General features: G+C 38.9%; 5 protein-coding genes and 1 pseudogene across 7 annotated transcripts; 3 read left to right on the top strand and 3 right to left on the bottom strand.

Annotated features, from left to right (window-relative positions):
- Window positions 1–2,498: 2,498 nt before the first annotated feature.
- LOC106648119 (protein obstructor-E-like) lies at window positions 2,499–4,824 on the bottom strand. Its single transcript, XM_014364800.2, has 4 exons — window positions 4,466–4,824; window positions 3,204–3,310; window positions 2,814–3,124; window positions 2,499–2,526 (listed from the first exon to the last, which is right to left on the bottom strand). Exons 1-4 carry the CDS (start codon window positions 4,722–4,724, stop codon window positions 2,499–2,501), a joined length of 705 nt encoding a protein of 234 aa, XP_014220286.2. The 5' UTR covers window positions 4,725–4,824.
- Window positions 4,825–7,271: 2,447 nt separating this feature from the next.
- Window positions 7,272–9,730, bottom strand: LOC106648184 (protein obstructor-E-like). Its single transcript, XM_014364875.1, has 5 exons — window positions 9,644–9,730; window positions 9,493–9,557; window positions 7,932–8,126; window positions 7,419–7,836; window positions 7,272–7,340 (listed from the first exon to the last, which is right to left on the bottom strand). The coding sequence occupies exons 2-5, from the start codon at window positions 9,545–9,547 to the stop codon at window positions 7,304–7,306; spliced, it is 705 nt and encodes a 234-aa protein (XP_014220361.1). The 5' UTR covers window positions 9,548–9,557; window positions 9,644–9,730; the 3' UTR covers window positions 7,272–7,303.
- Window positions 9,731–11,305: 1,575 nt separating this feature from the next.
- On the bottom strand, window positions 11,306–12,529 carry LOC106648281 (protein obstructor-E). Its single transcript, XM_014365037.2, has 3 exons — window positions 12,178–12,529; window positions 11,711–12,107; window positions 11,306–11,638 (listed from the first exon to the last, which is right to left on the bottom strand). Exons 1-3 carry the CDS (start codon window positions 12,518–12,520, stop codon window positions 11,500–11,502), a joined length of 879 nt encoding a protein of 292 aa, XP_014220523.1. The 5' UTR covers window positions 12,521–12,529; the 3' UTR covers window positions 11,306–11,499.
- A 3,229-nt stretch (window positions 12,530–15,758) lies between these two features.
- Window positions 15,759–16,483, top strand: LOC106648120 (annotated as a pseudogene).
- Window positions 16,484–17,866: 1,383 nt separating this feature from the next.
- On the top strand, window positions 17,867–19,900 carry LOC106648290 (N-acetylneuraminate lyase-like). Of its 2 annotated transcripts, XM_014365052.1 has the most exons (8): window positions 17,867–18,161; window positions 18,243–18,316; window positions 18,413–18,489; window positions 18,594–18,739; window positions 18,885–19,053; window positions 19,114–19,265; window positions 19,344–19,515; window positions 19,617–19,900. In XM_014365052.1, the coding sequence occupies exons 1-8, from the start codon at window positions 18,156–18,158 to the stop codon at window positions 19,757–19,759; spliced, it is 939 nt and encodes a 312-aa protein (XP_014220538.1). In that variant the 5' UTR covers window positions 17,867–18,155; the 3' UTR covers window positions 19,760–19,900. The 2 variants fall into 2 exon arrangements, with proteins under 2 accessions (XP_014220538.1, XP_014220537.1); XM_014365051.1 differs by lacking the exon at window positions 17,867–18,161 and having other exon boundaries at window positions 18,169–18,316.
- A 1,277-nt stretch (window positions 19,901–21,177) lies between these two features.
- Window positions 21,178–27,081, top strand: LOC106648444. 2 transcript variants are annotated; one of them, XM_014365352.2, is made up of 7 exons: window positions 21,178–21,515; window positions 22,158–22,404; window positions 22,472–23,038; window positions 23,119–23,859; window positions 24,193–24,446; window positions 24,520–25,542; window positions 25,847–27,081. In XM_014365352.2, the coding sequence occupies exons 1-7, from the start codon at window positions 21,360–21,362 to the stop codon at window positions 26,168–26,170; spliced, it is 3,312 nt and encodes a 1,103-aa protein (XP_014220838.1). In that variant the 5' UTR covers window positions 21,178–21,359; the 3' UTR covers window positions 26,171–27,081. The 2 variants fall into 2 exon arrangements, with proteins under 2 accessions (XP_014220838.1, XP_014220839.1); XM_014365353.2 differs by having other exon boundaries at window positions 24,520–25,594; window positions 25,847–25,936.
- Window positions 27,082–27,700: the final 619 nt, after the last annotated feature.

The raw sequence follows: 27,700 nt of genomic DNA, 5'->3' as shown, positions 1-27,700 counted from the left end.
ATCAATTTATTTTTGGTCGAATTGTTCTCTAGGAAAAAAAATGATGGCCAAATAAAATAAGCGCCTGAATTACGCAGCACTTGTCCGAAACAAACCGCTCGTTGTACCGACGTATCGAATTTCTACAGCGGCTAAGGAAGGTATTCACCATCGCTGCATTGAATATTGTGTCAACAGCTGAGCGTTAGTAAAAAAGTATTCCTTCGAGTTCAACGTTTAATTATTAATTCCCACGTAAAAACTCCTCGATCGAACGTCGATTGGATTCGACGTGTTTTTTTAGGCAACCGTTTTGGCAATTATGAATGTCTGCTTCGAGTCAAGATTTGCTAAATTGTAATTCGTGACCGACAGTTAGTAGTCTTATCTCGCTGCGAAGATCTCAAAGCACCAAAGCGTATTACCAAACGATTAGCAGAGTATAATATTATTACGTGGAGAATGTGTATTCGCGCTTACGTACAAAAGAGTGCATCAGCATGTACGAGCACGAGGCATTAGGAACGGCTTTTTTAATTAACTAGAAAAAGATGTTTGCAAACACCCGTGGAGCGAAGCGGGCGCGAGTTTACCGCATCTAGGCGCTTTCACTCTCTTTGGCTCCGAACTCCAGCAAATTCGTACGTGCTTTAAACCGCGTGTGTACCAACATGCATACGCGCACATACAGACTTGCAGAGAACGCGTAAAGTATTGGTTTTGCATTCCAAACTCTCGTTTATCTCCTTTTCAACTTGTAGTATACATAATACACAGGAGCAGCTACAAGCGATACATATAAATATGCCGAGATCGTGAGCTGCGCCAATGCATGCGCTTGCGAAAGTCACCGAAAATCTTGATCTATATGAACGAATCTCCATAATGTGTCCGCTTTGAATAATTTTTTATCAATATTTTCGATTAAAATGTGAGAATGAATGCAAAGATTTGGAACTTGTATATTCAATCGACCGAAAAAATCTATAAAAATTTGCACGTATTCTAAAACTATAATTTTAAACCTTTTTTTATTCTGCAAAGTTTTTCGTAGATTTTGATAGAAAAATGTACATGTATTTAATAAAAGACACTCAAGACTTTTTTAATGAAGCATTAATATTCCGCAACGAGATAATTACACAGTGGAAATTGAAGATCACATATGGTTAAGGAGTCTTTCATTGTCTTTCATGGGGAATTCTTCATTGTCAATAAAGCATCAAAGAAAATTTAATGAGTATGTCACATCTTTCGAGCATTTGTAAAAAAAAGAGGAATTTAAAAATCCAAGTTCATAAGAGTGCATCTAATGCTCAAAAATTCATTCTTCTAATTTCGAAAACGCTCAAGTTACGGAAGAAAATTCTTCTTATTTCGAAAATGCTTAATATACTTAGTATTGCACAAAGGAGGCATATTTTATTATTATATTGTAGGTATAAATTTTATACTTTAGTGAAGATATATTTTCAAAATCTACTCAATTTTCTATTTGATTGCTTTATTGATCTGAGAGCTGTGAGAATTTAATTTTTTACTGTTTTGAATTATCACCTTGAAAATACAAGTTATATTTTCAAAATATAAGTTATACTTTACGATCATGTACGTACTAATCCATGATTTCCAATTACCTACGCACATTCACAGGCATGGAGCCTATGCGCCCGTGTATGGGTAATAAATAAAAAAACTCACATTAAGTGTACGGACTTATTTAGAGTTTTCACCGTTGAAAGACCTATTTTATATTTTGTACCTGGAATGGGCATCATTTTTATCTCGTTTGGCCCTTAGTTTTGCCTCTTACCCTTTCCAAGGTACAAGAAATATCTTTTATACAATACTTCTTTATCCCTAATTATAGTTTAAACAAAAACTTTTTTTGTTACAAACCCTTTGTTAAAATTGCATTTTCTCATCAAATCCTAAAAAGTATTCAAATTATACAGTTTTTCGATGATCACCCATATACATGCACAGAGCCAAATCGTTACTTTCAGCCGAGAACGATTAATAGGGTTTGATTATCGAAAAGAAAAATGAACCACTCAATAAGGTATTAGTAATTTCGTATAAAGATTTATCATGATTGAATTTAAAAAAAAATCTTAAATGTAGGTTTTATTATTTAGATACATCTATGCAGTAAAAGAAAGAGCACGGAAGAGATTGGGCATCCGATTTTTTCAATTCTTACACAAATCCTTATTTAAGAATATTCATAATGTAATGAAAATTTTTTAGTTTAGAAATCTTCAAATAGTTTAAACTATAAACTACGTAATAAATGTAAAAAAATTACACGTAATTTGCGCACTAATACGCAGGTATTTAACTGCTGCTGGCATTATAGCTCCTTATGCTAAGATAATCGTGTACACACAAATGCGTCAGAGTGTCTGGCACAAATCACCGATAAGTCGGTAAATTCTCTCCTCGTTGTGCAGCGATTTTTGCGTCGTGTATTCACTGGTGTTGACGCACACTCGTACGCACCACTTCGTTGAGATCATTTAGTTTTTAGTTTTGTAATAATCCTCACTAAAAGAAAGGAATAGAAGACGGCATCAGGTCAGCTGAGATGTAATTAGTATAAAATGAGTTTAGCGATAGCGTCTCGACGGCTGCAAAATTTACAGTTCAACGCATGCAATGGTGAAAGTTTTGACCGATGCCAATAACGCGTAATAATTTTGAGACATTGCGTAATCGCTGCAAACACAAAAACAAACTGGAAAAAATCGAACGAATTCGAGGCAAAACTTTCTCCCACGCGCCAGACAAATTTTGCATCGTAGCCCGAGCAGACACATTGAAATTATACTGACCAGCCTTGGACGGATTCGGGCTCGGTACATCTGAAAATGTCCTCGTTGTAAACGAGACCCTCCTCGCATTGACCCTTCTGGGGTACCATTCCGTTTCGGCAGATGTAGAATTTGGCGCAGTCCTCCGGATGAGGGAAGGTCGGATGGGGCAGGATGCGACCCGATGGCCCAATTACGTCACCGGTGGGACAGCTGAAGCCGTCGTCGAGCACCTCGCGCTGAGGACTCGAGCACAGCCTCGTCGAGTCCGTTGCCCACACGCAGCTTGACATTTTTTCTTCGTAGACCAAACCAGGTGGACACGGCATTAGCTGACGAGTGAACATTTTTTTGTCAAACATATTTGTTTCAGGTTCTTTCGCAACGAAGATTGTTCTCTGTTAAACCTACCTGTGCCACACCGTCGATGCAATTAACAAATTTATCGCACATCGCTGGGTCCTCGTGCCTGAAGTATCCGTTGGCACGTGGGCAGTCCTTGGATGGCTGGGGCTCCTCTGTAATAGAATGCAGAAAGAAAGAAGCTGCTGCTCAGTGGTCCAGTGACTTTGACAGTTGAAATATATAATATATTATTTTCTCCGTCCCGCAAGAGCGCACATAACTCGTGCACGTAATTAACATAATCGACGAGTCGAGACAAGGATACGAGGATAAAAGGATGTGGAGGCATCGGGTCAGCAATGGATGTTACTTTTCAAAGAAGAACCTTGAGCTGACCGGTTTTCCTCCAAAATCGCCTTTGCAGATAAAAATAAATATATACGTCTACATATAGATGTATATACTGCATGTATTTTCATCGGGTGACTCGACGCGAGCGGCGAAAGTTGCCGCGTGTACAATTATATTTTGGTTCGACAGCTGCATTTATGTATACACGACGTATAAAGGTATTATAATTTTACTACTGAACGTAACAGAGTGAAATAATATTCTGCTTGTCAATAACACTAATCTGGAATGTTTTGTAATTTATAAAATTGCGTAAAAAAATAAAAAAAAAAAATCAAAGGGATGTCAAAACGACAATAAAAAAAAATTTGTAAACTGATTTTCTGAGACTTAGAAATGTATCTACGCGTGCCGAAAAAATATTAAAACAGAAAGCTCTCATAGAAGCGCATGCTTAGGACCTAATAATAAAGAGATGTTGAGTCATAGTTTCAAAAAACGGGTTTAAAAATTGTTATCGAATAAAATATAATAAGAGCTAAAAGGATCTCGCGTTCATTGGCAAGCATGGCCAGTCAAAAATGTCTCGGGTGCATCGGAGCCATGGGTGCAGCTTCAAAAATTATGCGTACCATATCGTTTGGCCGCGATTATTATGTACGCGCACGTTTGACTGATGAGTTGCCGTTAGAGCCGTAGCCAGAGTCGGGACCGTACAATACGCACATAACTGCATAATACATGACGCAACGCAGGATCGTTATATCACCGAGGCCGCGTCGCTGCACCGGGCTCATATTACATCTTACAGCTGAGCAGCAGCAGCCGGTCGTTGGCAAGGGGCGAATTTGAATTGCAATTATTTTTCGTCGTCGTCCGCGCTCGTAGGCGGACGGCGTACGATGTCCCGAATGGGTGCGGGAGGCGCGAGCTTGCATACGAATGCGTCGCGTCGCGCGCCCGGATCATATACTCACGCAGAGCGGTCCTGTCGCCGCAATCCACGTTGGCAGGTACGTCGCAGAGTTCCCTCTTGGGATTCTCGTCGTTGAACACGAGGCCGTCCTTGCAGAGCTTCTCCTCGGGCTGGTCGTCGACGCAGTGGAAGTAGAGGTCGCACTGATTCGGGTCCGGGAAGTAGCCCTTGGGCTCGGGGCACCTGAACTGCGCCCCGGCCAGCCAATTGCCGAGCAGCGCCGCCGTCACTATCAGGACGTAGGTCGATTTCGTCATCATCGTTGGTCGTCTGGGATGTTTGCTTGTTTCTAGTCCAATGGAGGTGCGCGTCGATGCGTCGAGGATGAATCGTGCTCTCGGGGAATTGGGGAATCGATTGTCTGCCTTGGCTCCGATCTGTACTTTTTGAGCAACTAAACTGCTGCGCTTTCGCGCGAGTCGTTAGCTCGCGCGCTCGTACGAGCTGCAGCCGCACAAATAGCCCCCGCTCCCTCCCCCCACGAACGAGCGAGAACTTATGAGCGCGACGCCTGCTCAGCCAGGCTCAGACTTATATATACGTGGACGAGTTTGTCTACCTCCTATACACATGCATGCCTCTGGACCACTCACATGCTTGCAACAAAGTCTGTGTCTTTCTCCGAATATTTTGCTCGCCCGACACGACAACAACGGCCGTCTCTCCTCTCTCTCTGCTCTGCCTAAGCCTTTTGACTCTTGTCTTTGCTGCCCCACTGCGTTTACTTCATCTCTCTCTTTTTTTCTTCTACAGTGGCAAAGTTTTTGACATTTCAAAAAAAGGACTTTGGATATTATTAAGCACGGGCAGTCACAACGAATGATGACCCGCACGGAAACCAATACAATGGGGAGAAGCTCTCTAACTATTATTCTGTCTCCCAATTGCCTAATTTATGGTAATTTTTAAATATTTGCATTGTGCCTAATCGATTCATTTAAAAAATTCCATAACATTCTAATATTATAAAACTACAAATTTTGAGTTTGAGGTTACCGAAAAAATCGGTAAGCCAACTCCGTCCTTCCTTGTTGAATTGCACAACACCGACTTTGGTTGATATATGCATATCTATAAATATAGATCTACGCATGTGTTGCCTACTTTTACGAACAAAGAGTACAAATAGATAAGCTCCAGCATTATATAGCCGAGTAGTTCTACAAAAGGTCTACATCTGTCAAACGATAATCAACCGGTTATTTGCGAGTCTGCATGTAATGCCGATTTCTAGTTACAGCACGAACTAGGATTTAATTCGCGAGTACACTCAAGTACACTCGATCTTCTATCGTCGGGTTTCAAACGACAGCTCGTATGGGGTGAAAAAAATGACCTAAAGATGATGTTCGGTTCGGCGAGAAAAATCTACTCGATAAAAATCGGTACCTCTTGAATTAATTATTTCGACCATAAGTCCGTGACCCAGATTTTAAATACTCTAATTATTCAACACTATCAATTGAGCTTTTTTCGTCCTCATACTTCAAGTATTAACGTGCATTATGATGGATCAAGTCAAAAGGACGAAGGACGCAAAATTACTTCATTACTAATGCCGAGGTCAACGTCATCATGGATAAAAGAAGGAAAAAACTTGATATTCGTAACAATTCAGAACTATTTAATTACGAATAATCGATACTTTTTAATGATTATTACGTGAAGGTTGGAAGCGCGAGTAAGTGGCAGACATTGAGGTTGCGGTCGGTTGTCATGCTTGACGTTTTTTGAAGGTTCGCATACCGATTTACATTGAAGAATTGGTTCAAATTTCTACTCCGTTCAAAACTTACTTTTTAAATTTATTTTGCTTTTGTCGAGGATATAATTTTTATAACTGTAAGAAAGTTGTAAAAAAAATGTAAAAGTACTCTCATGGAGTTGTCTCATGCAGTAGTCAAGAAACTGTTTATTTTCGTGAGAATAGGATATTAAATGAAGGCAGCTGTTCACTGATTCGAATAGCTACTTATTTGCCCAACTGAGCGTATCTCCTTCCTTAACACAAAAAAAAAATTAGCTTGCAGATCTTTCTCTGCAAAAAAACAAAGCACAATCATTCGAAGGTGAAAGCTGAGATTTAAAACTAAATTTTAATACTTTGATCTTGATCGATATTAACTTCGTGAAAAAATTCAATTTCATCTAGTAACTCAAAGTCATAAAATTTTAAAGTGTATAATATTTTACCCAGTAAAATAATGTACCTATAGCAGTGATTTTTTAACCTTCAAGAGCGTAATATAGCAACAAGTGCAACTTTTGAAAAACGCACAGAGAGTACAGAGAAAAAATTAGATCTAATGTGTTTTTAATATATAAATAATAACGTATCATCTGTTTTTACAGTAAATGTAAGAAAAATAAACGTGTAGAGTATTTTTTCAACGGAAAATTTTGTTATTGTGCAGAAAACTTCAACATTTTTGGTAATTTATATGAATGCAGAATGAAATTTATTTTTAGCAATTGTATTTGTTTTGGATTTATCTTATTTGTCAAGAGTGAAAAAATCTCTCGTGAAAACTATCCAATACATCTGACATTATAAATGTATCCAGAGAACTGACAGCGATCAAATAAAAAAGGCAGAACATTTTTTTTAGAAACGTTTGGTTGTTTTTTCAATTTATTACAAATAAAAATTTGATTTAATACATCTAGATGACATCGATGATGTAATATAAAATGTTATATGTGGAATGATAACAGGCGAAGATAATATTTAATAGGTTTTGTAACAATACGGCCATCCCGATACGGGACATGCGCAATTGAAATTTTTGTATTAAACATTTTTCGTACTGATGAGCTTTTTTTTACACGATGCGCCGATTTAGTGTTTCTTGGGTTCTTCTTTGTACCAGTCCTCGCTGGAAAAGTAAAAAAATATAAAGTCAATAAGGTGTATAATTTTGAATTATAAAGATCGAGGTAGCTTTGAAACTCACCATCCAGGAACGTTTTCGGGGGCGTCGCACCTCTGGGCCACGTCGTTGTAGACCGTACCGTCGCTGCAGCCCTGCTCACGGGGGTTGACGCCGTTCAGGCAGACATAGAACTTCTGGCAGTCCTCGGGATGGGCGTACTTGGGATGGTCGACGGCCTGGCCTCGGCTGTCGAGTCCGGTGTCCTTGGGGCAGCGGAAGCCGTCGGAGAGCTCCTTGCCGACCTCGCCGCAGCCCTGGCGTCCGGCGCTGTCGGGCCAGACGCAGGTGCCGCTGTACTCGTCGAAGTGCAGTCCGGTCGTGCAGGTGATCTCAATGGCGTCGCCGTCGATGCAGTTGTAGAAGATGTTGCAGACCGATGGGTCGGGGTGGGCGAAGAATCCGTTTCTGCGCGGGCACTTTTTCGTCGGCTGAGGTGGCTCTGCGAATCGAAACGCGACCAGTTATTTCCGCTGCGCTAGATTATCACGGCGAGTAACGATTTTCGCGAATATTCGTGCTGAAAGCTGGACTTACGGAGTTCGAGCCTTTCGCCGCAATCGACGTTGAATACGTGATCGCATTTGTTGACTTTCCTGTTTAACGGGTCGAAGACCAGACCGTCCGGGCAGTACTTTTCAATCGGTAAGCCGTCAATGCACTCGTAAAATTTGTCGCATTGTTTCGGGTCTTCGAACTGGCCGTCGTCCCTTGGGCAATTGAAGGCGCCGCCTGTTGAAATACGAATACAATTTCGTAAATATCGATGGACTACGGTGCTACGAGCTACGAGTCATTGTGAAATTAAAGTTCGGCTTTGAACCGAGACTCCTATTATACGAGAGAAAAACCAGTCCTGAAAATTTTTGGGTTTTTTTTTCAGTAAAATCGATATTATAGCTGCGCGTGCAAACTAGAAGTGATGTCTAGTCGATGACATCACTGAAAATCTCTCGCACGTGGACGCACGTGGCAAAAATTGCGAAACCACGCGTCGTTTAACAAACGTTGGACGTCGTATAATTATAAATACAAAAATTATCACATCCTTGCACACGTGTAAATTCTTTTCTGTATAATTATCGGTTAATAGCATTTTATTCATTTAACCTCGCAAAGATTCTTTCTTTTTTCGGCAACATTTATGATTATACAGCATATTCACACGATAATAAATAAATAGCTGTAAATACCTATAAAATAAATCGTCAAGCATACGCTTTGCCGGCCCCACGAAAAGTTTTTACGTAATCCGTAAAAGCGCGTGGGCAGTTTAAGGAAAAAGTGCGAAGCGGCGACTACGGCGATCGAGGCCTATGGCTTTTTAGAAAGTGCGAGTGAGAGATTGCGTGCTGCACATATGCTGTACGTCTGGCCGCGCGAGAGCTAATTATCTGCCTAATACGCGCCGATGATTAATGTTCGTTCCGTTCTTCAACCGATTTTATAGTCTTTCCTTTGTTTTTTTTTGTTTTTTGTTTAATTCGCGTTTTCTTAATGAAATCAAATGAGCGCAATGAACTGCGAAAGAAATTCAAGCAGTTAAAATAAAAAAAAAGATCCAGTTTTCTCTTTCAATTATATCGATGCGTAATAGTAGAAAGTTAAAAAAAGCAACTCGTTTCGGATTAATATATAATTGATATCGAGGAAAGTAGATGCATTTGCAATCGGTGAGCTTCTAAGCGCGATGAACATTTTAATACCGAGCAACAAATTTAAATATCCCACTTTTGACTTTCTAATCAGTGAGAGTGATACTTGTTTTTCAAGAGTCAATCGACTCTTTTTTTATCGACGCTCTTCGGTCATTGTACTCGAGTATAACTTGGTAGCGAGAAAATAAGTTTCGATTAAAAGTGTGACTCGAGGAAAGGCTAAAGCTTCGAGAAGCCTAAAAAGGCTATTAATCGCGAAAGCTGATCACGTTGGTTAAACTTCACGCCGACTGTTAAATCAGCAAAAGGTTATTGACTCTAGTTCTTTTTCGACGTTGGAAATGTATATTTTATATGTGAATGACTAATAATGATTAAAATGAATTTTAATTATATTCGGCATTTTTTTTTTACTTTAAAAATAAATTTTGAGTACTTACTGGCAAGGGCGACGAAACCCATTATACATATGATTGCTGCACTTAATTTGGCCATTTTGTTGTCTCTGTTTTAAAATACAAAAAATTAAATTAATAATTTTTAGTTGGACAATATTGAGAAACCTTCGAAGAGGATGATAAAGTAACTCACATTAGCAACAAACGTGTACCGATGCTTGATTGTAAGCTCGTATGTCTTGGCTAGGAGGAGCGATTATCTCTGGACGATGAAAAGTCGTCACTCGCTGAAGGACTGCAGAAATGGACAGTCGTGTTCGTTGAGTATACCTTCTCGTCCCCCACCCGATGGTCCTCTCACATTTCCCCACTTTCACTCGGGAACGTAAAATAAGCATATACTTCATTACAAAATCATACGCATCAAACCCCGCTCTAAAAGTCTGCTTATCATTTCTGGCATGTTGTACAAGTTCGGGTATCCCTTCCTTTTTTCCTGGAGTCTTTATAATAGTTTAATGACTTTACTAAATTAAATTTAAATCTGAGTGCGGACGTGTCAATGCTCGCTCATTGCAATGACCCTCACCTATTGAACCTAAATTTGTCGGTCAAGTTTGAGCAATAATTGTTGCAAATTTAATAGGCTACTCGTTGTACACTTCAAGAATCTTTATAAAATTTATTTAATTATTTTTTCGTTTTAAAAATCAAAGCTTTCGATTTACAAGACTAAACGTTTGTAGTTCGTATAACAAAAGATCGAGCGTTGACTCGCATCTTAAATCAGTCACGCGTCATTTTATCTCTCTCTTTCTCGTTCAGCGCTCCGGTAACTGCAGTGTTTCATTCAACTGATATAAATTTTGGTTGCAGCTGTTGGTATTATGCAATAATTTTACGAACATTTTTTGGCCAAAACGCTTTTTAAAATTTAATTTCAAAATAGTTCTTTTTAATATTAAAAGATATCTCATTGATTCACATTTCTGCACGGACCAAATATAATAATTTAAAAAATAGTCGAGAGTGCTTTTTTTCGAAAGCGTTACTTAACTCGAATTTTTAATTTTATACGCTTGAATTTTGAAGAGTAGTTACTGAGTGAATGAAGAAATAATTATAATTGTTTTCTATAAAAGTTTTACGGAGTGAAGTGTCACTGTTAATGAAATGATAACAAATAATTGTATTTCATTTCAAGTGCTAAACTAACTTGGCTTGGGTCAATCCACTACTACATCAGTTACTATCTACTAGAAAAATTTTATCATTTGTTATTGTCGCATGAAGATTTAGTTAGACATAACACTCAAAGAAAGCTTGATATTTAAATTACTTTGGCACAGTTAACATTTTTTCAATCATTTAAATGATTTGAGTCACGTCAGACATATTAATGATGAAATCTAAATGAAATCCAAAAGTATGGCATGTATAAATAAATTTGTCGACATCATGTACAAACATCTTCTCAATCAAACTTTGTTTAAATTTTCACGAAATAAAGTTTCAATAGACGCACTTTGAAGGAAATCAAAAAAGTATCATTCATCGTTCATTTTTTTATTTAAAATTCCAATTTCAAAATTTATAAATGATTACAACAACATAAAAAACACATAATATAACAAAAATAAAAATTTTGGAAAAATTATTCAACATTTTTTTTAAACTTCCATAAAACTATTGGGTTTTTCATACTGGAGAATGAATGATTTATTAGGAATTCTTACTCTATTTTACATACAAGTTGAACAATTTTTTATACTTTTTTTGAGAACATTTCACAGTTTTAATCTTAACAATAAATGAAAAGTTTATTTTTTAAAAACCCTCTTAAAAATGCCGTGTCTGAAGAGGAAGCCGTAACATATAAAACGTTTGCGTAAACTTTGTTCTTCGCGTCAGTCTTATAATGCCTTATCTTGCAATCACTACAATTATGTGAAATAAAATTCAATAATATTTATCAAAGGCAGAGCTAGCAACTTTCTCAATGCTTTCAAATTCATGGTCATGTGAAAATGAGTCGATGGTTTATCTCATTCATTCTTCGGCAGGTTCAACATCACGAGGTCTTGCTCCTTTCCTCCTACTGGAAGGGTTGGCAGATTTGACTGGTTTTGGTGGATTCTCCAAAGCATCTAATTCAGCATCAGTCAAGACTCCTTTGTACCAGTCTTTGCTGTAAGGTTGAAAAATGTATATCAAGACTTGCTACTCGTTAAAAGTTCATAACCGAACTGATGAGTATTACCATTCAGGGATTTTCCTAGCCCAATCGCATTTGCCCGTGGACTCGTCGAAAGCTTGTCCGAGCTTGCAACCACTTCGTCTGGGTGTCTCACCGTTTATGCAAACATAAAAGAACTGACAGTCCTCGGCGTCAGGATAGCGAGGGTGGGTAGCGGCGATGGATTCGTCAACTTTCGGGCAGGTAAAGTTGAAGAGTTCCTTGGAGCCGCAGCCAGTTTTCTGAGCCTCGTCAGGCCAATTGCAGATGCCTGTTTTCTCGGAGAAGACAAGTCCATCTGGACACTTGATCATGTTGAATTTACCCTCGACACAGTAGTAGAAGGTGTTGCAATTGGTTGGGTCCTCGTGACCGAAGTAGCCGTGCATGCGGGGGCAGTGAGCAGACGGTTTGGGCTTCTCTGTGGAATAGAAAAAAAATCGGCACCATGAATATGGGCAATCAGTATAAAAGAAGCTCGAGGAACTTACGAAGCTTGGGCCTCTTGGAACAGTCAATGCCGAAAGGCAGATCGCACTTCTCGTGCTGTGGGCTGAAGTCGTTGAAAACCAGACCGTCGGGGCATAGCTTCTCCTCGGGCTTTCCGTCTTGGCAGTCGTAGTACTTGTCGCACTGCTCGGCATCGGGGAAGTAGCCGTTGGGCTCGGGGCATCCCTCGGAAACTTCGCTACTGCTGCTGATGGTGTGATCCTCGTCTTGATCGTCCTCGTCAGCGGTCGCGACCGCAGCTACTCTGCTCGGCGGACGTTTGTACAACGCCGACTGTCCGTGTTTGCGTCGATTTATTTCGGCGGCCTCCTGTTTGCGGCTCATCGCTGCCGATGTCGCTTCTGTGCCATTGAACAAAGGATATATGTTTATCAGATTGCATTAATCGATTCGACGTAGACAAAAGAGCGTCGCAGTGCGGGGGGACGGTCCGTCGCGACATTACGAACGCGTTGCGGCCGATCTTTGACGAAGACGATGACCTTAGCTGTCGCTCGTCCCTGAGAGGAAACGAGCCGATCGCGTCTACCTGTATAAGTTACACGGGCAGCGAGTATGAGTGTATATAAAATGTATATATTCGTGACGTCTGGTCGACCTCCACAATGCGCGTACGTGTGCGCGAAGAAGAGAAAGCAACAACCGGTCGCCGCCGATATTATACCTTTGCGCGCGTACCTACCTATACGCGTTCGACGTTATGACACCTATTTATGAGCTCCTCGCTTTGTCGCGCCTTTCTTTCTTCTCTCTTCTATGCACGGCCGATCACTCATTCCGATTCTTTTACACTTCGAGCTTACTTTCTATACATACGCAAACGGCGAGACGCGTTTAAAAACGAAACTTCGGCTCGTTCGAGCAAAAAGTTCAGCCGGATAGTGTAATCGATACGTGCGAATTATGGAACAATTATGTACATGAGCGTACACGAGTAACGCAATGATACGATGAATGATACGCCGTGTCCCTAATAGTTTCTCGGCAGTCTCACGCTCTTTTGCAAACTCGCTGGAAAGCATCCGAGCCGAATGTTTACAACGCGTCTACATTGTACTCGAGCGAGTACACTGGTAAAAAGCCTCGACGCTCTTCGCATTACTCTGTTTGCGCACTTGTAATATGTTTTGGGTGTAAAAAAGTCACTTTCGCTTGCTTCATTATTTCGCGAAATGGCTTGTCTGCGAATTTCACCCCGGCATGGCTCGGCCGAAGCTCTGATGTCGCAACATCAACATTGAACTTTCCCCAATTGTAAGCTAATAAATACACTCGTGGGAAAACAAGCGCAACAAGATTATAGTGCTTCAGACTTGGGAACCAAAAATAGCTCTGTTGATATTAGCTTCATAGACCTTTAACCATTCCATGAAAAATACCGATCGTTGCAATCAAATTCAAACCAGATACCTGAGTACATATCGCGGCAAAATATATTATATCGGATGCCATTGGCGAGGCGCGTCCGATCTTCGGATCTAAATGTCGACTTGGAATCAAAACAGGCAATATAACTTGATTATGAATCAATCTTATTTTTAAATGATTTGAAGAAAAATTTCCAATAAATGTGGTTTCTCAATTGAATAATAAATGCCAACTTACCAAGAGCGAGCAAACACCACAAAAGTATCGCAGCACTTTTCATTTTGATGTGATCTGCTGGACAGAGTCAATATTTGCTCCTTGGCTGCCCAAAGGAGAAAACAAAAAAAGTGAAAAATCGCCTGCGATCGGATGTGCGTTCGGCGAAATAGGAGGAATAATGCCAGGCGACAACACAAGCGCGAATGTGACCCCTTAGCGGACCCAGTGGGCCTTATATGCTTCCCCACTCGTTGCGCGCCTGCTTATTCTCTCTCTTTCTTGCGCTTCACGTCTATACACGCTGTAATCCTGAACAATGTTTGCCTGCTTATTTTGTAATGTGTGTAAGTTCGCTCTAGTGCAGGCGCTATTTGTTGCTACATTTGAGCGCATAAACGAGCAATTTGTGTGTGAATCAGTCCTACCAATGGGTTTATTTTACGGAAGAGATGTACCGTTGCAACAACTAATATTTCGGTTACTAGTTTATTCCTAGTTCAACTGTGGCATTGAGATTTGACAATAAAGAAATATCCAGAGGATAATATCGTCCCAACTATATTTTATTTCAAAAGCTATTTTGTTTCACTTTTGCCCTCGAATTTAAAATAATACATCGTCAAAGGGGCGACATTACGTAATTGCAAGCACTACAATCTCTGATCATAAAAACTAATTTAAATGATAAAAGTAAGTACCAAATGATACACTTATATCTCAAAAAAATAAATCATGAGCTTTTCATAAAGATCGATTGTATTCTTTTCATAAAAAATAGACTAAAATAACATGAATAATATTTTGCAAGATATTTTTATGGCTTACAAAGTAAATAACTCTTAATAGAGTTATTATAATTCAAATTTTTAACTCTCTTGAATTTCATCACTGCCAATAACAAATGAATTAAAAGAAAATTTTCTTTTTCTAAGTTAAGGTTTAATCATGTAGACTGAAAACAGTTTTATTTATTAATCGCACGCAAAAGAAATGTTAGCGCCAACAAATTTTGTCTGGCTGCTAAATTCTAAGTGGCTCGACAAGTTTCAAACTGCAATCGCATAAAATTTTATCTGTGGTCAAGTTTGCGTTTTACACATTCCTCCTTATGAATACATAAATCTAATGCAAAGAAAAGATTAGGGAGTTCGTTGATCTATTCGATAAAAACATATTTTTTTAAATTATAACCAGAATATTCGTGTAAATGTTAGTCACCTGCTAAGCGATTGTCGAATTGCATGCCTAAATCGTGACGAATGAATGAAAACCCAATTTTTAAAAAAACATTAAAATAAACGCGTCGAGACTTTGCACTTGCAATAGAAAATACAGAAAAGCAAGTGCGAAAATGTTTTTGAATTGGAAGGGGAAAACTACTCGCTACTCGCAAGTAGTAGTTTCGCTCCGTGAACTTTTTTCGAGCTTAGTTTTGTGAAACGCCATTCGCGGTCAAATTTAACAATCGAGCTTATAGTTAAACTCGAAGCAACTTTAATATGACGGTAAGATAAATTGATTTTTATTAAAAAACTGTATAATAATAATTTGCCTGTGAATTGTTGTCATGTATAGTCATTTGTTTTACAGTCAAGTTTAAGATATACCTTCAGAGGCTTGGTGGTGCCTGTATTTACACATTTTAGAAATAACAGGTAATATGCAAAAGTTATAAGCTATTGAATTGCAACAGACAAAGTATAAACATTTCATAAGAACCGAAATTAGGTGTTACTCGGGTGTGCCTAAATAAATATTTATAAATGTTGTGCCTTGATAACTTCAAGTACCTTTTACGATCATTTCAGCGAACGGTCAATCAATCTGTCCTTAATTTCAGTATATTCCGATTATCTGAAGTCAAAAAATTTTAGCAGTGTCGTTGGTATGTGAATTATAGACAAAAAATCATATAATTTCTACAGTAAAAAAATTGAATTGTTTAGTCAATGATACGATCAGCGAGTCGGCGACAATGTCAGTTAAAGAGAGAAAAAAATCGCCGAGGCCTGGTCCAATGCAGCTAAAAGAAACAATCAGCACTTGATCGTACAAGTTTGAGGAGCCACTTTGCCCGATGTTGTAGATCTTGTACGTGAGTTCGCCATTTCCTTCGATTTAAAATCATTCGATCGTAATATTCCATAGTTATAAAAAACTTGCAGGCCAAACATGCTCAGCTTCTGAAAGTAAATGGCATTCTGTGCTCTCTGGCGCCGAGCGGCGAACAAAGAAAAATATCAGATGTAATTCAATATTTAGCAAAATTCGCTGAGTCTGCACCAGAAACGTCGGTGCTGTATTATTATTCTCCAGAAGTGACTAAAAGTCCGTGCACGTACATTCTCGCATTTTTAATGATTTTTCGTCAATCGATTCTTTTGGCCATAAATGCAAAATTTTTTAAATTCCAGTAAGTACGGAGAAGCTGCTCAAATTAGCCGACGAGCGCATCCCGAATTTTGCTGGTATCAAGTTCGCCAGTACAAATTTAAACGAAGGCTTACAGGCATCGCAATTTAAAGATGGTAAATTCGTCGTTTTTTTCAATGACAATATTAAGGTATATTTAAATGCTCAAGGCTATATATAAATTGACATCTTCTCGTAGCCATAACGATACGATGTTTTTCCTCTTCCGCAGTTAAGATCAGAGGCAAGCTCGAGAGGTTTCAATTCCTTTATGACGAGCAGCGCTAATTTATTTCCTGAGACTTTTCAATCGATCATCGAGTTCGGCAAAAACGGCGATCGCGCAAAGGTAAAAAAGCTGCAAAAACGATTCTCACAAGCCTTTGTAAATCGACTGCAATTAAATTGGGTGAGGCAATTCCATGTGAAAATTATATCTTCAATTTTTTTCTGCGAGGTACTTCACAAACAGCGATTGATCTTTTAATGCGATATTTTTTTATCTCAGGTAATTCACTAAACACTATGAAGACTACAATGTCTTGTTTAAGCTTGATTCCTTTTGGTCCGACTCGGGCGAAAATGGATACACGAAAAGGAGCCTCGATTTTATTCAATTGAAATGTAAACTCTATTTTTTTATTTTAAAATAAATTTATAAATTAATAATAATCCGTAAATATTTTGCAAACAGTATAATTTTTTATGTAAAATAACCCTCAATTGTCCGAATAAAAAACCGTATTAATTCATTAAAACTTTAAAAAACTACTGTATGAATTAAATTCAACCCGTTGTTGTTAAGATACTTCAATTGACATTTAGCTCCGTCTGATATTTTTGACATGAATTGAGTTGCAGGCTTGAGTTTCAGTCTCAAAATCATTATGATAGGATTTCGAAATTTTGCTGAACGACGTTTTGAGCACTATAATTGATGTTATCATTAGCATAAGAGATTCTGATGGCAAGTCGTAATCATGATACAAATGATTACAAATAATTACATAATTTGAATTTATTGACAGATTAAAACGCAGCTCTAGTGTGCCGTTACTTGTACGAGTGAAGCATTAAATATGTTTAACGAAAATGAAACTTTTTGCGAGCTTATTATTTGATGACAGGTCTTGAGATCATCACCTGATCATTTGAGTTAATAAAATTTTTTTTGCTACATCACAAATATAGCGCGCATCACTCATAGAAGTATCCACTTTGAAAAAATGGCCAAAAACGACAAATGTTTTCAATATGAATTTTGAGCTCATAAAAAAATCATGAGAGGGATATCATTGTAATACAGTGAAAGCTCTTTATAGCAGATACACTAATTGGCGCACGCAATGAACACAAATAAAAAAGAATGAAAAGTAAATAAAATAAAAAAAACATAAAAGTGTTGAATTTGAAAAATGTTGAAGTTTTTACAGATACAAAACTCTTGCTTTGAATAAAAAAAGTGCAATAATAATTGTAAAAGTAAATTTTGAAGAAATGCGCGTAATCGAGCAGCATCGAAGAGCTGAAAGCTCTATCTGTTATCAGGAACGCGAGGCCGCAGTGGTATAGGTGTGTACTCGCGCCTCGTATACCGAGACTGCGCATTCCAACTTGGCATCTCCCTCTATGTACCGTGCGAAACAGCTGATGAGTCTTTTAGGGGTCAGTCTTCCATGAGCCAATCTTTATTCATGCCAATCGACTGTTCGCTTCGTGCGATTCAATTTACGCACTGCACGAGTGTATACGAGATTATTGCATGTAGACTTCATGATTGTCAAAATCGGTCGAGTTTCTTGTAAAGTTCATGGTTCTTTCTCGACGGTAAATTAGTTTTGGCAGCGATATCGCATATGCCAAAATAACAATTGGAAAGTTCGTAATTCGTAGGCTGTGCAGTATAGACCGATGCAGTGATACGTTCCGATAAGATAGTCAGAAAATTGTATGCAGTAAAATGGCTGTGAGTTTTTAAATTACGAAATTATCCTCTCTTTGAGCCTTTCTCGCTTCTATTGAAATGTCGTTGTTTGACGCTGAACAGGAGGCTCTGTACAGATTGAACTATTCGTTCAAAGGCTTGGTCGTGCCAGTGTTTACACCTTTTAACGACGATGGGTAGGCACAAATCTATTATTAACAATCGCACCGATTACAAATGCATGATGCTTGATCGATGTTTATTTTTATAATCCGTACTCGCTCTTCTCTCAGCACAAATTCATTGAACTTGTCGGTGATCCCATACTACGCAGAGTACCTCAAGGTCAACAATGTACGAGGAGTATTGAGTAAGTCGTAGCGAAGAAATAAAATTAATTAAAAATTGAGCGATTTGCTGGGGTATTTGCTCGATACGATAAGCAATGTCTTGTGTGCATGTTATTGTGTGCAGTAAACGGCACGGTGGCCGAGGGACTGACCATGACGGTCGAGGAGCGAAAGATCTTGGCCGAAGCTTGGATGGAAGAGTCGAAGAGGAACGGCTTCCACCTGATCATCCAAGTCGGCGGAGTCTGCCTGACGGAAGTTCGCAAGCTCGTGAGTATAGTCGCGAGTATCGATTGGCCTGCAACAGGTACGCATATATACATGTCAATTTTGTCTGTTTTTGCGCAATTTTTCTTCCGGCCCGGACTCACGATTGGCCGCGACCACGACGTCTATGTACTACGCGTCGATATAGGCGATGCACGCCGAGTCGATCGGTGCGGACGCGATACTCTGCCTGCCGGACATCTACTATAGACCCAACTCGGTGACCGAGCTCGTCGAGTACCTGCGGGAGGTGAGCGCGAGCGCACCCAAGACGCCCCTGCTCTACTACCACGACAACGTCATGCCCAAAGTCTCGAGTGAGTTGACCTTATAATTGAGCTTTTTCTCCTCTAACTCGGCCCGATGATTTTTCGTAGCGATTAACATTGGCAAGTTCCTCGAGTCGGTGAACAATCGCATCCCCACCCTGGTCGGAGTCAAGTTCACCGTCTCCACCCACTTGGACGACGTGGCTCGAGCCGTCAAGGCCGCCGACGGACGTTTCACCTTATTCTACGGAAGTAATCAGGTAATCGGAGGTTGCCAAGCCGAAAGACTACTATACCTATACTAACGGCGAGCTCATTTTTGCTTATGTTGCTCGCAGATCATACCGTCCGTCATTGCTTTGGGCGTCGAGGGCTACATGGCCTACATATCAAACTTGTACCCGGAAGAGATCCAGAGGATCATAAGCACGTCGCAGGGAGGCGACATCAAAGTCGCCAGAACGACGCACAACATGCTCATGAAAGTCTTTGACGGCTTCAACGCAACAGGTAGGCCTATATTGTACTCGTTCGTCCGGTAATTATTTTTTTCATTCAAAAAATTCAATTACTCAATTGGGATTTATTTCGTCGATCGCTGGATGGTCAAGGTTGCCCCATAGCCGCGATGAAGGCCGCCATGCCGATCCTCAAGGGCCTCGATCTGGGCCCGTGTCGCAAGCCCCTGCCGTCGTTCTGCAAGGAGGAGCACCGGGAGCAACTGCGCCAGGCTCTGGCCGACCTGAAGATTTGAATGGCTCGATGATGTGCAACCTCGCAACCCGTTACCAATGTCAATCATATGTTCCCTCAGACTTCCGCCAATGTACTATGTATTCCGTTGTCAATACCACTGACGAAACAATTAAATGGCACAACATATGTATGCAGCTTATAACGAGCCTCTTTTCTCACTGCAACGAATCGAATGTCCAGTTCTCCTTTCCTGTTTATTAAAGGGCGGCAGTGCGCTTTAAGCCAATTTTAAGCTTCTGCGTGGCTGACGGCCGAGCTCGGGGCTGCTGACGCGCGAGTCACCCGAATTGGCCTGATCCCCCAGTAATTCCGCCTAATGAGCCTGTCCCGAGCGCCATCGGCCGTAGGCGTCCAAAAGCTGCGTCGATTCGTGCGTAGCTGCAGCGATGCGCCATCTGCGGCCTGCGTCCTGTACCAAGGCTGGGATCAATAGCTGCTCGAGTGGCGCCGCCGCCGGTTCGACTCCAGCGTATCATCATCATAATAATATGCCACGAACGATTCACGAACTACGGGATTGGAGCATAGGCAGCGATCAGCGCCATCTACGCAACGCCGCGCGACTACCCAAACTATTCGCGCAGTATCAAACTCGAGTCTTTGCACCGAGCTGCATGGATATATAGAGTAATGATCGACGTGGCGCATACAGTGCCGCCGCCACTCGGTTTGCTATATATCGCGTCCCGTGCATGGTGGCGGCCTCCAACAACTACGAGCTTCGAATTTTGTCCGTAGCTCGCGAGCTACGTGCCTCGTCCTATATACCGTATGGCGTTCCGTTCGTCGTTGTATAGACGCCCGCCCGGCTACTCGGCACTGCCACAGTGGCAGCGGCTATTACTTCCTACAACACATGCACTCTATACTCGTGATGATACATTTGTACATTATATCATGCAACGCTGCCACGCCACCATTTTCTTATCGTTACCATGCGAGGTTGCTCGTCGCCGCTCGAGAGCTGGCCGACACCGTTGCTGCTCGCTCCCTAGCCTGTATGTAGCGGCTGTAGCTGATTTCACCAAGCGAGCACACGGCTCGAGCTAAGCGAGGCGTTGCCGCCGCTGCTGATCATCGCCCGCGCACAGAAACACTTACGGAGTCCGCATTTTCTGGTTCTCGTATAGCGTTATATCTTTTGGCGTCGCTCCGAACTTGCGAGTCGGCGAGTCGCGTCGAGTCCCTGCCTATAGCAGCGCCATTGCCTGCCCGCCGCCGACTTAGCGTGCACACATACGTTCGTACCTTGGTCGTGCTCTAGCCAAAACTATCCTATACGCCACTGAGAATCGCGAGTCTGCGAACTCGCTGACCGAGTCTCGAGTCCGCTATACCGTGACTGCTGTGCGGCTTGTCGTGTTTTCACCGCACACACTGTTGTGCTTTTGCTTTGACTCGAAATTACTCTAGTGAACTCGTTGTTTCCTACGACTACGCTTGCCCATTGACATCGGCGCCTCTGCTCCTGCTGTGCTTCGTGCGAAATAACAAGTTCATTTTCTACTGGTGCGGCGTACCTGATAGCAAGCTTTGCAGGCCTCTGATACTGCCCGCTTCTCTCTCTCGCTATATTTTTTTCCGGCATCTCAACCAACATGGAGACTACCAGACCGGCAACCTTGAGATCTCGACGGATCTGTCGATTTTGTTTGGTTGAAAATGATTCGCTGACCTTCATCCACGACCGGGAGGTTGGACGTTCGTTCCAGGTCCCATTGCCGCTTCAAATCATGTCCTGTGTCTCTGTCGAGGTAATCATATTAAAACATTCTTAACTTTCTCTTTAACTCTTGCTATTATTTTATTATTATTTTTATCACTTTTATTGATAAATTCTACGTCTTACAAAATTCTATTTTGAACAGTGTATATTTTTGGCAGAGCATAAGCATTAATGAATAATGTTATATTAATAAATATGTTTTTACTATTAAAATTAAAATCTTTTGCCTAATTATTCAATGATCTATAATAAATACATCGAACCTTAAAACTATTGACTCCTACTTTACTGTCTGTAAATCTGTAATTAAGAAGCATAATATGTGTCCTCATGACATATTTAATAATAAGAAAATTATACAATTTCACTTGTAATGATAATTAACTGTATTTAGTTCACAAATTAGATCAAAGATAGTCTATGACATCTAATATTGAATTGAAGTATGAGATATAATTGTTAACGCATAATATTGCGATCCATTAGTCAGTGAAAAATCAGTCTTTCAAACAAGTTTTTTAAAACTTCTGCTAAATATTGGATTTCAGGCTAAGTTTTGAATCCTATTGTACAGGGAATTTTATATGATTGTAAAAACGTATCAGTAGGAAATTGAAAAAAATTTCTGTAACAGAAACTAAAATGAAATGAACTTTTAATTAAATTTTAGGTATACTCTGCTGATGGAATGCCACAAATGGTTTGCAGTAATTGTAGATCTAATTTAGATAGATGCTACAGATTTAAGCAGCAATGCAAAAAAGCTGATGAAGCTTTACGAGCTTATCCAACATCAGGAGTGCTTCCAAGACCCTTTGCTCCTATAACAGATAATATAGAAACAGGCAACAAAAGACCTGCTTCATCTACTAATGATTCATCAAAGAAAGCTCGATTGGACAATGGTGAAAGACAAGGTATTTACAAAAATAATATTAATGTTATTAATCCATGCTTATTTTAAAACTTATAAAATTTATTTAGTTGTGCAACGTCAAATTGAAATCAAGCAGTCACAATCGCAACAGCAACAGCAGCAGCAGCAGCAGCAACAACAGCAACAGGATCATCAAGAAATATATGAAGAAGACCAAGAAATGAGTGAAGGAGAGCAAGAAATGAATTCCACCCAAGAAAATTTGAAATTAGAACCTGGCGAGATACGTGTCCATGCTTGCAATCTGTGCGATCGTACCTTCCCATTGCTTCAGTCTTTGCAAGTGCATAAATTAACTTCTCACCGTGATCGCAATTTTAAATGTACTGAATGTGATCGTATGTTCTTTTCTAAATATGATTTAAACAAACATATGGCTACTCATGCTGAAGATAAACCTTATTCATGTCAAATTTGCAATAAATCGTTTACGCGCGCTAACTTATTGCAAAGGCATGAAAAAATGCATAGAGATGAACTAAGATATGGTTGTGCTCATTGCGATAGAGAATTTTTCACTACTGAAGAGCTTGAAAAGCATGAAGAAGCTGCTCACAGTTCTGTCAAGCCTTTCCAATGCAATATTTGCAACAAGAGATTTACCTACAAGCAAGGTAAAATATCGATATAATTTTACTTGATTATTCACCATATTTATTACTTTTATTTGAATTAATAAATATTTTTTTATCAGGCTTGGAACGTCATGAAATGCTTCACAATGAAGATAAATCTTTCTCATGTGAATACTGCAAAGAAGCTTTTCGTACTTCCACAAAGCTTGCTCGTCATCTTCAAACTCATGCTGGCCATCGACCTTATCTGTGCAAACAATGTCCTCGTACGTTCTTATTGTCCCATCACTTGACACGTCATATGCGCACTCACGACATAGAAAAAACTCATCAATGCGAAGAATGTGACAAGTCTTTTAAACGTAAAGAGTCCCTCGAAGTTCATCAACTTACGCATATGAAGCGCACTGGAATGGCTTTAACTTGCGATGTTTGTGGCGAGTCATGTCGAAACCGAGCAGATTATGTGACCCATATTAAGCAGCATATCGAAGCTGGTGAGAAAATGGGTCCTGATGGATTATCAACTAGCAAGGATAAAACAGGTGAAACCGATACTGAAGAAGAAGAAGAGGAGGAGGAGGAGGAGGAAGCTTATTCAGACGGTGATGATGATTACAAGCCACCTTATGCCGTTAAACGGAATGTTCAGAAAACACTGAAAAGAGATGGTGATGATGTAGAAGATCGTGTAGTTTATGTACGTAGCAAAGATGGTTCAATGGTGAAAAAAACTATCAAAACTCTGATGCCGATTACCAGAAGGAGTGAAGCACATGTCAATCAACAGCAAGTAAAACAACAAGTTTCAAGCTCACAGCTTGTCAAACAATCAAAACAAGAGGATATTCAACAGAAGGGTAGGTTTGATGACACTGAGGCACAGGTGCAGAAAATCGTTGCTTCTGTGTTCAAGGAGCACAAGATACCGCTTAAGAATCAAGGTTCGTTAGATTTTTACGATGTGGTATACATATCTTGTCTTGTCGTTGATTCTTCAGTTTTGGTATCTCTTTTATTTAGATTTTATAGTTCTTTTATAGATTTCTTTAATTTTATAGAACATAATTAGTTTTGGTTCTTTATATTTGCTAGTTATTTTTGGAAGTTTTACTATTTACATAAAATTTAAGTGAGTTTAAGGGTGTCTTTTAAAAAAAAGAAAACTAATTACATAATATCCCTATTGACAGTTGACCAAGTCAAGGAAACGGTGACTGTAAAACAATCATCTTCCCAACCAGCAGCACCTCAAATTATCAAAGAAGAAAAACTCGATCCTGCAACTATTACGCTTGGAAAAAATGCTAGAGTAATTAAAAGAATCATAGTGCGCAAACCTTTGGGCGATGGTGGTGTAATCACTGGACCTATACGCGATTTGGTTCCTGATCCACCTGCACAAGCACCAGCCCCAGTAGCTTCTGCAACCGCTGCACCAGTCAAGGTATGAGATGAATATTTTCATTTTTAAATATCAATAACAGTGCAAATTTAATGATAATTGTTTTTTTATTTAGTCTACTAAACGCGTAATTGTACGCAGAATTATACGACAAGGCGATACAATGCGTGAAGTCATTATGAATCCAGATGGCACTGTGATAGATCCAGCTGAATTAGCGAAATTACCAACGGGCAACGTTGTTAAGCGTGTTGTAGTGAAAAAACCTAGAGATAAAGTTGGCAATATCGAACAAATGTTACAGAATGTTGACGCTAAGCGAATTATAAGTTTAGCTGAAAGAGTTGAAGATATGGCTAACAATCAAAGCTCAACAACTGTTCAGCAAATATCTAAAATCGAGACCCGTGTTCAGGCTAAACAGCAGTTATTAAAACAACAGCAAAAACAACAATTACAATTACAACAAAAACAAAAGGCAATTGAAGATCACGATACAAAGCAGAAACTTGAACAATTAGAAAAACGAGTTGAACAGCAGCGTCTAAAAATTGAAGAGCTTCAAGCTCGCAAGCAGCAAGAGTACGAAGGAGACGATATGCTTCCAGAACGTCACGATGAATCCGAAGATGAACAACAGTTGCCTCTTAAACGTGTTTTCGTTAAAAGAAACAAAAGTATCTATGATGAAGAACGCGAATACAGCGACGACAAGGAACAATCCGAAAGTAATGATCATCAAAAACGACAAATTTCTCGTCAAGCTAGCAAAGAAGAAGATGAAAATCAAGAACAAGAACAAGAACATGAACCAGAACCAGAACCAGAACAAGTAAGCAGTTCGCCCCTTGATGATTCTAAATGCGCTGAAATGAAGGCTGAAGAGTATGATCAGGAAGAAGAAATGGGACGAGAGCTTTGTACAATTCTTGAGTCTACTGACGCCGTCAGTAAAATGCAAGAAAATGTCTTAAACAATCTTCAAGAAATAACCCAAGTAGATACTACTCAGGGTCAGATTGAAGTTTGTGCTGAGGAACAAAAAGTTGAGGATACGTCCGTTGTATCCGCGACCGAAGAAGAACCTGAAGAGCAGATGGACGTTTCTACTGGTGAAAATGAACAAGATCGGGAACAGGTGAACAATTAACACCGAGATGATACTTTGACTTTTTACCTTTTTATGTAAGGTAAAGTGTTTGAATATTTTTTCTGGACTTCTGAGCACAAAGCATATCATTTCATCAATTTATTTTGGTTGGTTGTAACTGTGAATCACTTAATTATATTTTATGCATTTTCATAAATATCTGTAAGTGTCCGAGAAAAAATACTGAAACACATGGGTATTTACTGATATCATTTCACATCTTTTATCAATCATTTAATTTATTACTTGAGTATAGCAAATTAATGATAATTATATTCTCAAATCATTAAAGGTTGAAGTTGAAATGAATGGTCAGCAGCAAGAAGACGGCACTATTCTGGTTATAACTCAACCGGATGGAGCCGAAGTAAAAATACAACTTCAAGAACAAGAACAGCAGGGGGCTGACTTGACTGAAGTTCAAGACGATGATGGAAATATCATATTCGGTAACTCAGACGCAGGTATGGAAGCTGAAAAAAATGAAAACGATCAGTCACAGCTGCAAGGAGCTGTGATAACATTATCCAGTAATAATGAAAGTATCAGACACACCGAACACGACGATAGCAGTAGGGATAGTTTAGAGGCTAAACTTTCACAGATGGAGGGCTAATTATGACCACTGTTACATTTATAACTAAATTGTAGATTATCATAAATATAATAAGGGATGGACTGCTTTATTGATGCGATATTTTTCATTTACTATCATACTATTTATTGAAAGTTCGCATACTAACCTTTGATCTATAAGATTACGTACCAGCTCAATTTCATATCTGCTATTCAAACCCTATCAGTTTTCCAAAGTTTGTTGCTAAGATGTATGTTAATTTAACGCTCATATGTGAATACGTTTAAAATGAAAATGTAGGTACTCTAAAAAATGTTTGCATTGTTTTCTTAATGCTTAGATCTTTTAGTTGAATGTAACCTTTCAAAATATTTTCATTTTAAATAACTTATTCGTAATAAGAGGTTCAAGAATTGGCATACATTTTTAAAATTAAAATATTGATGCATCAATTGCTGTGAAAAATAACAGTAGATGGAAAATTATTTGTTCCAGCATCAAATTTATTACATAAGTACTTGTGGAATGGCGATTGCTGGTTGTTTCAACTATGATTACTTATATTTACTATGATTCTGCCAAAGTTTTATGGAGCATGGGTTAAGTGACGTATGAATTAAAATTGTTTGAAAATATATAGGACTATATAAATTACTTTTTTTACCAAGTTTTCCAATCATGCGCATAACAGTCGATTAAGCTATTTCGAATACTGTAAATAACGGACCATTCCCTTGAAATGAATTTTATATTAGAATGTTAATCGTCTACTGTAATTGTAAGTATCAATTAAATTATAAATAAAGGAAAATACAATTGACTTATAACAAGAACTTTAAACTAATCTTTTTGAAAAGTTATAAAGGTGAACATTTGTATATGAAAAATTGGGAACATTGAATGAAAATACGTAACTGTTACGTATTATTCGCCAAGTTTTTGATCAGATATGACTTTTTAAAAAATTTTTATGCTTTACAATTATAGAAAAATCTTTGAACCTACCCATTATCATGTGTACTGTATCGGTATAAGATTTTATTTAAACAATTATGAATTAGATTGTGAATAGTGAGTTCGAATGAGGGTTCGATTAGAATAAAATTGACTATTTATTTAACTCTATGTAAAACAGCTATCATGTACAAAGGAAATAAATACATCTATTTATGAAAATAAATAAAATGTAATGAAAAGTATAGTCGATGTTTTTATTTATCCCATGATTTTGTGATTGTGCAATTTTAACACATCTAAATACTTGTTTGAATTCACATTACCATGAGCGATACCATTCATTCAATAAATAAAACAAAAAAATAATATTTCCTAAATGGATGCCTATCTTTCATTCTCGGGTGCCGTTACCAGAAATTAATTTATTGAACTTTTTCAGTAGTAAACAAATTTAGATATTATAATTGAAATAAATAGATTTTTCAGTTAATTTATTCTGGATTTATACTAAAAAGAAAAAAGAGCGTTTGCTATTTATTATTGAGCAGCTTTTCAAAAATTGGAAATTATTTTTAACTTCAATTTTCTCTTTAATTATTACTCGTTAATTAA

Source organism: Trichogramma pretiosum, unplaced genomic scaffold (genome assembly GCF_000599845.2).
Source record: "Trichogramma pretiosum strain Unisexual culture from Peru unplaced genomic scaffold, Tpre_2.0 scaffold48, whole genome shotgun sequence".
NCBI lineage: Eukaryota > Metazoa > Arthropoda > Insecta > Hymenoptera > Trichogrammatidae > Trichogramma > Trichogramma pretiosum.
The sequence above is the reverse complement of the archived record's forward strand: the minus strand, read 5'-3'. Positions and strand labels throughout refer to the sequence as shown.